We start from the raw sequence: 14,024 nt of genomic DNA, 5'->3' as shown, positions 1-14,024 counted from the left end.
AGTCATTTTCCAATCACCACCCAGCTCGGTGGCCGGTCCGGACGGGCGCCGGGACGGACCCACGCCTCTCAGAAAATATACATGGTCTTGACAGGCATCCTGTATGTGCAGCATACCCATCTTTACCCATCTTTTGATAAGTGCTACCGCTTAATTTGTATTGGTAATGATTTTAGGTTTTTTATAATCTATAAATTGTAATTTTACACTATTCCAATAGCCCATCTTCGCCCCTGAAATAAAACTATTATGGGAAAAGTGAAACGAGATGATGAAACATGCAATGTAATGTAAATTTTTCCAAGTCAGCAAAGTGTATCTGCGAAATAATGTTATAATGCCCATTAGTCACTGTAAAGTCTTGATCCTATGAGATCTGGCTTTGAATGGAAAACGGTGGGTAGTACCCACTGGGTACAATTGATTTAAGCAGCAAATAAGCGAGGCATCCTCAACCGATCGTTCACGTTGCCACATCCAGTTAGATTACGACGTCGACGTAGGACTCGGAGCTTGACGGGGGGATGTAGAGTTATATGTCTGTGATTGTAATTCGGTTTGCTTTTTTCCGTTATCCACAGTGCGGCAGAGAAGTGGACGCGCATCCGGTCAGCTATGGCGCCTTTTGGACTGAAAGCCGTTGTTGGAGAAAGTAAGGAGTGTTTTTCTTGTTAATTCTTTATTATTTGATCAACACCGAGGAAGCACCTTCAAGCAGTACAACCAACAAATAAGTTAAATATCAAACGAGTGAAAACTAAAACTTTCCTCAAATTATATTCACATTTCAAATTGTTGTATTTTTCATTTTGATTCGTCGTGGTTAAGTTTTTATATTCATATATATAATTCACAATATATTCATTCATTCATTCATTCATTCACCTTCCGAACCGCTTAACCTTACGGGACTCGTGCGGCACATTTTTTAAATGCTTGCATTATTGTCATAAAGTGGCTCAAAATGTTTTACAAAACAGACTACGTGCCTTGTTTTATTACTAGAAAATCTTAAACATTAATTTTGTTTCCGTAATAAAATTAGTACAATTATGTATTATTTTTGTATTTTTGTTATAGTCCAATAAAACACCAAATAAACAGCCTCCAAAGGATCGTTTCAGATATTGCCAAGTGTTGAGGGAGGAATTGTTACTGGTAAAAGATCATTGTATGTAGGTTGTTTTAAAACGTATTTAACATCTTAAAGAATCTTCATTACTGATACAGGGCACCTCCATTTTATTTGATATTCATCAATTTTTTTATATCACTTAAACTGTCCAGGGTCACGGAGAGCTGACAGGTGAAAGGAAAACTTCAAATTTGATTTCATTTAATTTAATTCAATTCAGTACAAAAAGTTCGAATGTAATAAAAGTTATTTATAGACATTTTGCATTTGCAAGTCTCATCGAGACCATGTCTGTAGACCAAATCCAGCATTGTTGCCGATATTGTCATCATTAAAACATGTCATGCCAGAATCTTACTCCTCTCCAAAAGTCACTTCTAACATTTGAGACAAAAATAGGATGAATGCAATTCTTTCAGAGGTTTAGTTTAGTTTGTGTCTGTTTCTGAGGCCTGTTGTTTTCCTGTGACGTTGTCAGATGACACAGAACCGCCCTGAAATAGTGATGGCGAGTGTTGTATGGTCTAAGAGGATTTGAAGGAGATTAGAGGCGGGGATTGCGTTTACCCTCCATAGAGGACAAACTGGATTGTTAAACCCCAGTGATGGAAACTGGGACACTCCTTATCTGTATGTCCATCCACCCAAGTACAACAAATTGTGAACCATCAGTAGTATTCTAATAATTTTTTTTTTGCTCATTTGCTTTTTGTTTGAAGTTCAAATCTATTGCTGTCCAAACTGCGTCGAGGCTTGAGGTTGTCTCTCTCAATGTATCAACACTCAGCAATCTGTTCAGACTCAAACCTGCCTTTTATCTCCAGATGGGTAGACTCCTACTCTCGTACCCCCAGTTGGCATTGTGGTACAGCTAGTGCAAAAAGACATGTTTAACCAAATACTTTAGCGTTTTCTCAGCAGTTGTCACCTTCCTATTGTTGCAAAGTTGCAAGCCGCTTTTGCAAGAGTTAGTTCAGTGGTTTTTAACCTGGATTCGATCGAACCCTAGGGGTTCGGTGGGTCGGTCTCAGGGGTTCGGCAGAGCCTCCACTGCGGAGGTCCGAACACGCCTGTATGTCGTGTAAATTTGTGATGACGCACACTGATTTCCTTGTATGTATCCATCCGTCCATCCGTCCATCCATCCATCCATCCATCCATCCATCCATCCATCCATCCATCCATCCATCCATCCATCCATCCATCCATCCATCCATCCATCCATCCATCCATCCATCCATCCATCCATCCATCCATCCATCCATCCATCCATCCATCCATCCCATGTTAGGTTAGTTGAAATAGGTGTGGGTTAATAATTCTCTGTAGATATGTTCACTCTGATTGACTGGATTGTATCCATCAAATATTGGAGTCACCTTTCTGTATATGGTTGTTTCTGTTGTTGATCACAACAAGAAGCTGGATGTAGGGGCATTGTTGAGGCAACAAGGAAATACGTACATGCTATGTCATCTTAAAGAAGTCTGAGGGCCCTTTATTGGTAGACTGACATCCATGCACTTGGCATAAAAACAGGTATAACTTGTTTTTTTGTGCCAGCGTGGGTCTAGTCTAGTGTGTTTGGGGCATTACAGCGCACGGAGTTACTTCTCCCCAACACTTGATAATTTGGTAACAAAGTCGATTGTGTTTGGCATATAAACAGATGCATGTTTATTTTCATGCCAGGTTCTGTCAGCGTGTTTCTTGATTGCGTTTGGCATGTACAGTGGGGAGAACAAGTATTTGATACACTGTTGATTTTTCAGTTCAGTTTCCCACTTGCAAAGCATGTAGAAGTCTGTAATTTCTATCATAGGTACTCTTCAACTGTGAGTGATGGAATTTAAAACAAAAATCCAGAAAATCAAATTGTACGATTTTTAAATAATTAATTCCCATTTTATTGCAGGAAATAAGTATTTGATACATCAGAAAAACAGAACTTAATATTTGGTGCAGAAACCTTTGTTTGCAATTACAGAGATCAGACGTATCCTGTAGTTCTTGACCAAGTTTGCACACACTGCAGCAGGGATTTTGGCCCACTCCTCCATACAGATCCCTTTCAGAGCCTTCAGGTTTCGGGGCTGTCGCTGGGCCACACGGACTTTAAGCTCCCTGCAATGATTCTCTATTGGATTCAGGTCTGGAGACTAGCTAGGCCACTGCAGGACCTTGATATGTTTCCTACGGAGCCACTCCTTAGTTGCCCTGGCTGTGTTTTGGGTCGTTGTCATGCTGGAAGACCCAGTCGTGACCCATCTTCAATGCTCTTACTGAGGGAAGGAGGTTGTTGGCCAAGATCTCTCGATACATGGTCCCATCCATCCATCCCTGAATACGGTGCAGTCGTCCTGTTCCCTTTGCAGAAAAGCATCCCCAAAGAATGATGTTTCCACCACCGTGCTTCACAGTTGGGATGGTGTTCTTAGGGTTATACTCATCATTCTTCTTCCTCCAAACACAATAAGTGGAGTTTAAACCAAAAAGTTCTATTTTTGTCTCATCAGAATACATGACCTTCTCCTATTCCTCCTCTGGATCATCCAGAGGGTCATTTGCAAACTTCAGACAGGCTTTGACATGCGTTGGCTTGAGCAAGGGCACCTTGCGTGCACTGCAGGATTTTAATCCTTGATGACGTAGTTTGTTACTGATGGTTTTCTTTGAGACTGTGGTCCCAGTTCTATTCAGGACATTGACCAGGTCCTGCCGTGTAGTTCTGGGCTCATTCCTCACCTTCCTCATGATCATCGATGCCCCACGAGGTGAGATTTTGCATGGTGCCCCAGACCGAGGGAGACCGAGGGTCGCGGCTGGGTCTTCCAGAATGACAACAACCTAAAACAAACAGCCAGGGCAACTGAGGATTGGCTCCGTAGGAAACATCTCAAGGTCCTGGAGTGGCCTAGCCAGTCTCCAGACCTGAATCCAATAGAGAATCTTTGGAGGGAGCTCAAAGTCCGTGTGGCCCAGCAACAGCCCCGAAACCTGAAGGCTCTGGAGGAGATCTGTATGGAGGAGTGGGCCAAAATCCCTGATGCAGTGTGTGCAAACCTGGTCAAGAACTACAGGAAACGTCTGATCTCTGTAATTGTAAACAAAGGTTTCTGCACCAAATATCAAGTTCTGTTTTCCTGATGTATCAAATACTTATTTCCTGCAATAAAATGGAAATTAATTATTTAAAAATCATACAATGTGATTTTCTGGATTTTTGTTTTAGATTCCATCACTCACTGTTGAAGAGTACCTATGATAGAAATTACACACTTCTACATGCTTTGCAAGTGGGAAAACCTGAAAAATCAGCAGTGTATCAAATACTTGTTCTCCCCACTGTAAATGGTTGCATGTCCATTTTCATGCCAGGTTAAGTCAGTGTGTTTGAGAAGTAGACGCGCTGATGCGCCCCCCAGCGCATCTCACAATTTGGTGACAAAAAGTATACTCCATTTTAGATTACTTGCAAGGAATTGTTGTGCAGCGTAGGTGATGTAACATAATCTTGGTGGATTTGATGGAGGCACAGTAAACAGATTCGGTGCCCCGCAGATTTGTGTGGTGGATGTCAACTACTTTATTCACAAATAATACAACAACGTAGGACAATCCCTCAGAATCCATCCATCCATTTTCTGAACCGCTTAGTCCCCACAGGGGTCGCGGGTGTGCTGGAGCCTATCCCAGCCGTCATTGGGCAGTAGGCGGGGGACACCCCGAACCGGTTGCCAGCCAATCGCAGGGCACACAGAGACAAACAACCATTTGCACTTGCACTCACACCTAGGGACAATTTGGAGTCTTCAATCGGCCTACCAAGCATGTTTTTGGGATGTGGGAGGAAACCGGAGTGCCCCGGAGAAAACCCACGCGGGCCCGGGGAGAACATGCAATCTCCACACAGGGAGGGCCGGAGGTAGAATCGAATCTGCACCTTCCTAACTGTTAGGTGGACGTGCTACCCAGTGCTCCACCGAGCCGCCCCCCTCAGAATCTTTGTGTGAATAAATTAATGAGCATTATGGGTAAAATGCGGCATGAGAAACAAAATGCCTAAAGAATGTCGTTGTCTTCTAATTAGTAAATTCACGATAACGCATATCTGAACTGGTCTTGCAAAGGCAACAGCAGAAGTCACACTGATTTGCTGGTATGTCATCCCCCCCTAACCCTAACCCTAACCCCCCCCCCCCCCCCCAAAGAGGGGTTCGGTGAATGCGCATATGAAACTGATGGGGTTCGGTACCGCACCCCCACCCCACCCCCCCTATAGAGGGGTTCGGTGAATGCGCACATGAAACTGATGGTGTTCGGTACCACCCCACCCCCCCGTAAAGAGGAGTTCGGTGAATGCGCATATGAAACTGATGGGGTTCGGTACCTCCAAAAAGGTTAAGAACCACTGCTCTATAACTTGTCTTTAAATGTGAGCAGGTTTGAGATTATAGTCTTTCAAGGGTCTTTTCCAAATCTCAAGGTCTTCAGATGTACACATTGCATTAATTGATGCACGCCACTTTGTAGGATGCGACCATTTTCTTCTTTAAAGAAGGGGTGGTTGCAGTGTATTAATAAATTCTAAACTGATGATTGATTATTACATTTACTATGAAGAAAATATAAGGGATATTTATAATATAATACTTAATTTATTATTGATAGATTCATTGGGGTGGAAGGTGGGGTGGCAATACCTTTTAGTGGGGTTGGCAACTGCCACCCATCGCCACTCTGTAAAATCGTCTATGTACTTGACCCTTTTCTTTTTTGTTTGGAAACCCTTGCAAATCACCACTAAATTTTCAGAGGCCGACATTTGGAGTTATCCAAGTCGATGATTCAAAATGGCTATTACTCAGTTATTTTCGAACTATAAGCTGCACCAGACGATAAGCTGCACCAGCTAAGATTCAGGGATATTTTAGTTTTTTTCTTATAAAAGCCACACCGAACTATAAGCCGCACGTGCACACGAGTTATTTACAAAGAAAGACGGTACACAGAAAGCCTTTTTAAAGTTTTAATAACATACCTTAACATTTCTTTCCAAACACTGCCTGTGACGCGTCAGTAATACCGCAGCAACACGGAAGTAACACAACACTAATAGGGCTGGATTAAAAAAAACATACCGGTAAAAGTCACTGAGACGCGGCGGTAACACAACAGCAACACGGGAGCACAGCACTTACAGGGCTGGTTAAAAAAACATATCAGTAAAAGTAAAAAAAAGAGCTTCATCATCTTCATCTTCCTCCTGTGCACTGAAACCATTGAAGTCTTCCTCCTCAGTGTCCGATTGGAATAGCGTCAGATATTCTTCGCCACTCACTATCTCAGTCTCTCTTTCGTTGTTGCTTTTATGCATTTCTTCTAGCATTTTCCATGATGAGGGTCTGTTCATGCTAATTTTATTCACGCACAAAGCGGCAAGTTACATTAAACTAGCGAGCTACACATATAGCTCCAGAGTAGACGTGACTGGGAAATAAAGAAAGAAAAGGGTGACGCAACACGATGTCATCAACAATGGGCCAAATCGACTGCCTTTAATTTAAAAGTGGTATGATATGCATTTCTTTTGGCCCACATAATGACGGTTTGTGTATAAAAGCTTCCTTTCAGTAATGTCTGTCTTGATCTCGTTCTGTCTCTTCTTTGTGTGATTTATACGGCACTATTTGCCTGGCGGATGGACATGGGATCAACACACCACTTTTCTCCCCAGTGACCGTGTCACATATCCCTCCACCCAGCAAAGCGTGCCGCATAACAGCGGTCCACAGCCTTTTTACGAGTGTATAAAAGTGAGCAGATCATCACAAAAATCACAGAAAAAATCTTATATAAACCGCACCGGACGATAAGCCGCAGGGTTCAAAATTTGAGAAAAAAGTCGCGGCTTATAGTCTGAAATTTACAGTACATTCCATATATTGAAACCATAGTTTTTAATTTTAAGAAATATTTTGTCATTCCATTTATCGAGTTGCAAGCGGCACGGTGCTGAACTGGTTTGCACGTCCGCCACACAGTTCAGATGTTTAGGGTTCAATTCCGTCTCCAGCCTTTCTGTATGGAGTTTGCATGTTCTTCCCATGCCTGTGTCTGTTTTCTACGGGTACTCCGGTTCCCTCCCATGTTCCATGGTAGGCCAATTGACCACTCCAAATTATAAATTATTATTGCCGATATAGGCTCCAACATGCCCGCAACCCACGAGAGGATAAGCTGTTTAGAAGATAAACGAATGGAATGAATTCATCTACTTGCATTTATATTAATATTGAATGGCGGCGTGCACACGCAGCGGCCACTCTCTGTCCCGTTCGGTGTTTTGTGAGTGTTTACTGAGTGTTTGTCCGGCAGTTTTGTGTATGTCCGTCTCGTGTGATACGTCGTGCTACTAGTGCGGCGGGCATGTTCTGCTCAACATCGGCGGAAGTGGGTTTTATGGCGTTCTGGACTTTGGTGCGGAGAGATTAAGGGCGCTCGGACTGCTTCGTCATGGAGCGACGCCGGACTGGCCTGCTCTTCCTCCCCCGGTTGGACTGCGTCCTGAGCTTGGACTGCTCCGTCCTGGAGCATTGTTGGGATGTGTCGGCAGCGGGTCTGCAGCGGGTCTGCGAGGCAGCGGAAGAGGGGCCAGCGCGGAGACGTCGGGCCAGGCTTGCGGCCAACCCAGGTCGCCCAGCCGTGCCTTCCATTCTCCTGGCGTACGTTCGTTCGCGGGACGAAAAGATGGGTTGTGTTCGCCTGATAGGATCCACGAACCGGACAGTGCGTGCCTGCTGTGTGCTCGTGTTCACAGTGGCCTGGTTGACTGTCATCTTTCTGCTGTGCATCGGGAGCGGCTAGCGTGCTATCACTCTTATTGTTCATCTTCTTGTTTTATTTTTCCTGTGTTGTTTACTTGTATGTGCGCTGTGAACTCTGTCTTGTCACCCTGGGATAGTGAGAAACGTAATTTCGATCTCTTTGTGTGTCTTGACATGCGGAGGAATTGACAATAAAGGAGACTTTGACTTTGACTTGACTTGACTTTGACTTTGGTGCCAATGTGCAAAAAAAATCCTAATTTAAGTCACAATGTCTCACATTATTTCTCACATTCAATTCCATTGACGGTGATAGACGTCAAAGATCCCTTTTACCCGGAAGTTAATAAATAAATAAATAAATAAATAAATAAATAAATAAATAAATAAATAAATAGTTGTGTACCTCTCATGTTACAGAGATAATGAACGGTGTCATCAAGAAGGCAAGAGAAAAAGGAAAATGGAAAGTAAGTGCATGTTTTTTTTCAGATTCCCAGAGTATTTAAGACCATAAATTCCCCATTATGAAGAGTTCTGTCTCTTGTTTGTAGGTGCTTGTGGTGGACAAGCTAAGTATGAGGACGATTTCCTCGTGCTGCAAGATGACAGACATCATGTCAGAGGGAATCACCAGTGAGTACCATTGGTTTTACCACTAGAAATTCATGTGACAGACAATACATTTATTTTATAGTTTACTTGTGGATTGATGAGGTCATAGTATTATTTTTGTTGCTCTTCACGCTTACTCTGCTACGTGAGCTCTGCAGCTGTCTGACCAAGTCTGCAGCTTCAGGGTATTGGGGCACATTTGCTCAATAATTTGGCTTGAAAATGGAATTTCACAGCACCTCAAGACATGTTATCTGCTCCTTTTTTCCCCCACCTTTGGGTTTTGAGTCATGTTAATTATCTAGTGCAGGAGTTGCAACCTGCGGCTCTTCATTCTGATTGTAACGGCTCCCTTTGGCCCTGAAAACAAAAACAAAAAAACAAACATAAATAAATGGTATTTCTTCATTCATTTCATTCATATTATTATGATTATTATTGTTAATTCTGGAGCAGGATGATGAGAACTTTGTGTCCTATGGCCAGTTGGCTTATCACACATCTTGTTTGTGTGGAAGCCCTCAATGTTCAGTTGTAAAGTTGTAGGAAGCGATGGTCCACAAGCAGCATCTTTTATTTTAGCACCTTATTGCTCTCGGGCCGAGGTTCTATCCTTTTACCACCCCGAAAGCCTCTCCAAAGTATCGTTTTCAGCCTGAACATGTCAGACAATATCCAGTTTCCAGGGCTCACCACGAGGAGGTAAACGAAATGAGCCCCTACTGCACGCCTGCTTGGTGTCGTAGTGCTCACACCCGTTTAATAGACAGGCCAATAAATGCCGCTCTGCACTTAGTGACAGGTTGCCTTCGCCACACACTAACGGATGAACTGTACATACTTGCGGACATCCAACTATTAAGAGAGCCACACTGTCTCTGGCTCACCAAGCGCAGGAGCCTGGTTACTTTCTGCGTGTTCGTCTACTCTCTCCAACACCTAGAGAACACTGGCAACTAAAGTCGAGACACCCATTTGTCCCTGCTGCACTGGCGCTGCTGAATGAAGCTGACCAGTCAGGCAGCAATGCAACAACTTGAGCAGACAACAAATAGAACACAGACTGGAAAGAAAGCTCTTCCTGACTCCGCGGATTCATTGCAGAGGCCAGCACATCACCACCAGCAATTTGTTTCCCCAGCCCAGCTCAACCGCCTTGGAACTGGTGTTGGTCTCTTCCGCTCAACCCTACACAAATGGGGTTTGGTGCCTACTGCGGCATGCGAGTGTGGCACAGAGGAACAGACTGCAGACCATGTTATAACATTTCAATTTTGGAAAGTACATCAGGACTTTAAAAGTATTTTTTAAATTTCAGCTCTGTCACAATAATGCGATCAGCGGGGTTCAGTTGCGCGGTCGGCGACGCGCTACGTTTGCGGGTTCGGCGGTGCGCTGCAGTTGCGCGATCGGACAAAATTAAGCTCCCTGAGCACTTAGGTCCATTTGAATTTTGAGAAGTACGTCACAAGTTTAAAAATATTTTCTAAATTTCAGCGACGGCTCTGTCACAATAATCCAACCAGCACGGTGCAGTTGCGCGGTCGGCGACGCGCTACGGTTGCACGTTCGGTGGTGCGCTGCAGTTGCGCGATCGGACAAAAAATGCGCAAATGAAAAAATTCTTAAAAAAGTCTTGGAACGGATTAAAAAACAATCCACAAATATGTTATTGTGCTTTATTGTTTGAAGGCGATGGGCTTCACACACATGTTATTGTGCTTTATTATTAGTGTGAAAGTGAAGACCTTCACACTATTGTTATTCCTGTCCTTTATTAGTGTGAAGGTGAAGACCTTCACACTATTGTTATTCCTGTCCCTTATTAGTGTGAAGATGAAGACCTTCACACGATTGTTATTCCTGTCCTTTATTATTATTATTATTAGTGTGAAGGTGAAGAGCTTCACACTATTGTTATTCCTGCCCTTTATTATTATTATTATTATTATTATTAGTGTGAAGGTGAAGAGCTTCACACTATTGTTGTTCCTGCCCTTTATTATTATTATTATTAGTGTGAAGGTGAAGACCACACTATTGTTATTCCTGTCCTTTATTAGTGTGAAGGTGAAGACCTTCACACTATTGTTATTCCTGTCCTTTATTGTGTGAAGGCGAAGGCCTTCACACATTGTTATTGTCAGAGATCGGAATGGAGCAGGGCGACCAAATGCAGCTTGGACCAGGACAGTTATTCTACTTTATAAATATTTGTGTGAAGGTGAAGACCTTCACACAATGTTATTCTACTTTATTGTGTGAAGGTGGAGGCCTTCAAACATTGTTAGTCTACTTTATTGTGTGAAGGCGAAGACCTTCACACATTGTTATTCTACTTTATTGTGTATTGTTGCATTGCTGCCTGACTTGTTATTCCTGTCCTTTATTATTAGTGTGAAGGTGAAGACCTTCACACTTTTGTTATTCCTGTCCTTTATTGTGTGAAGGTGATGGCCTTCACACATATGTTATTCTACACCATTCACTATTATTATTATTGTGTGAAGGCGATAGCCTTCACACATATGTTGTTCTACAACATTCACTATTATTGTGTGAAGGCGATAGCCTTTACACATGTTATTCTACACCAGCCATGGGCAAACTACGGCCCGCGGGCCACATCCCGCCCACCGGGCCATTTAATCCGGCCCGCCAAATTTGAATAAATTGTATTATTGAACTTTTTTTTGGGTCATTTTCCCCGCAGTTAGTATGTTTCCCCAATAGATGGGGAAGCGCCTGCCCGCGCATTTACTACCGGACGCCGTGTCAGAAAGCTCGGTGCACACTCACAAGTGCGTGTACGTACTAAGTAGTACACTTCCATCAGTGCCGAATTTCTAGTGTGGGCTGTGACGTCAGCATTCTCGTTATTCGCGCGCTGAGCTTTCAGATACATCCATCCATCCATTTTCTGAACCGCTTAGTCCCCACGGGGGTCGCGGGCGTGCTGGAGCCTATCCCAGCCGTCATCGGGCAGTAGGCGGGGGACACCCTGAACTGGTTGCCAGCCAATCGCAGGGCACACAGAGACAGACAACCAATCGCACTCACACTCACACCTAGGGACAATTTGGAGTCTTCAATCGGCCTACCAAGCATGTTTTTGGAATGTGGGAGGAAACCGGAGAGCCCGGAGAAAACCCACGCGGGCCCGGGGAGAACATGCAAACTCCACACAGGGAGGGCCGGAGGTGGAATCGAACCCGCACCCTCCTAACTGTGAGGCGGACGTGCTACCCAGTGCGCCACCGAGCCGAGATACAGTTTTACGTTAATGCCACCCACAAACCTTCCCCTGGAATCCTTCCACTAAAATGAGTGGCCCGAGGAAAAGAAAGGTGGACACTGAGAAAAAAAAAGAGAGGACAATTTGGCTCGACCTACGTGTTGGAGCAAACGTTCCGCCACATGAACGTCAACAAAGCCCGTCACAGCTCTAGGTTAACGGACCGACACCTTGGCTCTATCCTAAGAATTATCACAACAAATTTTACTCCAGACCATGATGCACTAGCAAAAAAGGGAGACCAACAATTCTATTGATTTCTTTGTTACTTTATTTAGAAGTATTCTTTCACTGATTCTTCAAGATGATGTATTTGGTCAGAATGTTTGCCGTTTGATGTGATTTCGCCTCATTAGATAAACATATTTCATAAATCTGACCTGCAGGCGCTGAAGTGATGGAAACTATTATTCATAATAACAGTGTCGTATTTAATGAGAATCACTGATAGTAGTTTTTTGGTGAAATGTTTTTTTAATACTGTTAATAAATGCATTTGTTTTCAAAACGTTTTTTCGGAATATCCATGCTTTACTACCTACTAAAAGCACAAACCTTTTATGCCATGACCTTTACATGTCATTTCTATTACTTCACACAAACACTACTACTACGTCCATCTGCTCCTGGTTCGGCTCCCCGATCAAAATTTAGGACCAAATTCGGCCCGCCAGTCAAAAAGTTTGCCCACCCCTGTTCTACACCATTCACTTTATTATCATTATTGTTATTATTGTGTGAAGGCCATCACCTTCACACATACTATGCTATTCTATGCCATCCATTATTATTGTGTGAAGGCGATGGCCTTTACACATATGTTATTCTACACCATTCACTTTATTATTGTGTGAAGGCGATGGCCTTCACACATACCGTATTTTTCAGACTATAAGTCGTTTTTTTTTTTTCATAGTTTGGGTGGGGGGCGACTTATAGTGAGGAGCGACTGAATTTTTTCACAAATTTTCAAAATTAAAAAAAACAAAAACAAAAGTGAAACAGCGATAAATGAACCGCGATGTAGCAAGGGATTACTGTAATTTGAACTGCAAGTGATGCCAGCGGCGCAGCGATTGTTTACATAAAGGTCAAAGGATTCGATCACGGGATGACGAATATGACGAAGCGCCCCACGTACTACCGGCATCATTAGCGACTTTGTTTGTAAGTGACACGGAGGACGAAGAGTTTGAAGGATATAATGATTATAATTATTTTCTATTAACAACCATAAATCTTCACACAAACCCATCAATTATGGAGTTCCCCAAGGGTCCATCTTAGGGCCGCCCCTCTTCATCTTGTACATAAATGACATTGTTAATACTTCATCCATGCTACATAAAGTGTTATTTGCTGATGATACAAACTTGTTTCTTTCCCACAAAAATCCAAATACACTTGAACAAATTGTAAAGAATGAGTTAGCAAAAATAAAAACATGGTTTAAATGCAACAAACTCTCCCTAAATGTCAATAAAACAAGCCACATCATATTCCGCTCCCATAAAAAAAGGACATTGACCAAATTGGCATAAAAATCAACGGACAAAACATTGAAAGAGTCAGCTCTACTAAATTCTTGGGTATCCATATTGACGAGTTCTTGAACTTTAAAAGACATATTGATGATCTCACAATCAAACTGTCTAAATATGCTGCTTTGTTCTTCATATTGAGACATTATCTCCCACTTACTGCACTTCTTATTCTGTACAAATCCTTATTTGAACCTCTTTTAAAATATTGCAATATTATATGGTGTAACACATTTCCAACCCATTTTAAAAAGCTTGAGATACTTCAGAAAAAGGTCATACGTGCCATAACATGGTCTGAGTTTAACGCCCCCACTAAAACAATCTTCCACCGACACAATCTTCGGAGGCTTGTTGAACACAACTATTTCCAGAATGCTTGTGTCATGTATCAGACTATCCATAAACGAAACCAACTGTCAACTCATCCCAACCTGTACTCCCAGCCACACCCACACCACCAGGAATAGCCATCTAATCATTGGGAAAAAAACGTAAACTAAAATCTACAAGCTTTAGCATTGTGTGCAGAGGGCCACAGATTTGGAATGAGCTTGACGAAACACTAAAAATGTTGCAATCCATATCCACCTTCAAGGCAAATCTAAAAA

The 14,024-nt window shown here is 42.8% G+C and overlaps 1 protein-coding gene across 2 annotated transcripts in view; it reads left to right on the top strand.

Moving 5' to 3' along the window:
- The window catches only part of LOC125994536 (syntaxin-binding protein 1-like), a 114,454-nt gene continuing 100,430 nt past the window's right edge, over positions 1 to 14,024 (top strand). Inside the window, exons 1-4 of one of the 2 annotated variants that reach the window (XM_049763880.2) lie at positions 1 to 101; positions 582 to 652; positions 8,383 to 8,432; positions 8,517 to 8,598. In XM_049763880.2, coding sequence (XP_049619837.2) covers positions 82 to 101; positions 582 to 652; positions 8,383 to 8,432; positions 8,517 to 8,598 — 223 coding nt within the window. In that variant the 5' untranslated portion in view covers positions 1 to 81. The remainder of the gene's footprint in view (positions 102 to 581; positions 653 to 8,382; positions 8,433 to 8,516; positions 8,599 to 14,024) is intronic. The other variant, XM_049763879.2, reaches the window with a different exon arrangement.

The sequence above is a fragment of the Syngnathus scovelli genome, chromosome 3 (genome assembly GCF_024217435.2).
Source record: "Syngnathus scovelli strain Florida chromosome 3, RoL_Ssco_1.2, whole genome shotgun sequence".
Classification (NCBI taxonomy): Eukaryota; Metazoa; Chordata; class Actinopteri; order Syngnathiformes; family Syngnathidae; genus Syngnathus; species Syngnathus scovelli.
Note: the sequence above shows the minus strand (reverse complement) of the source record. Positions and strands in the feature narration are given on the sequence as shown.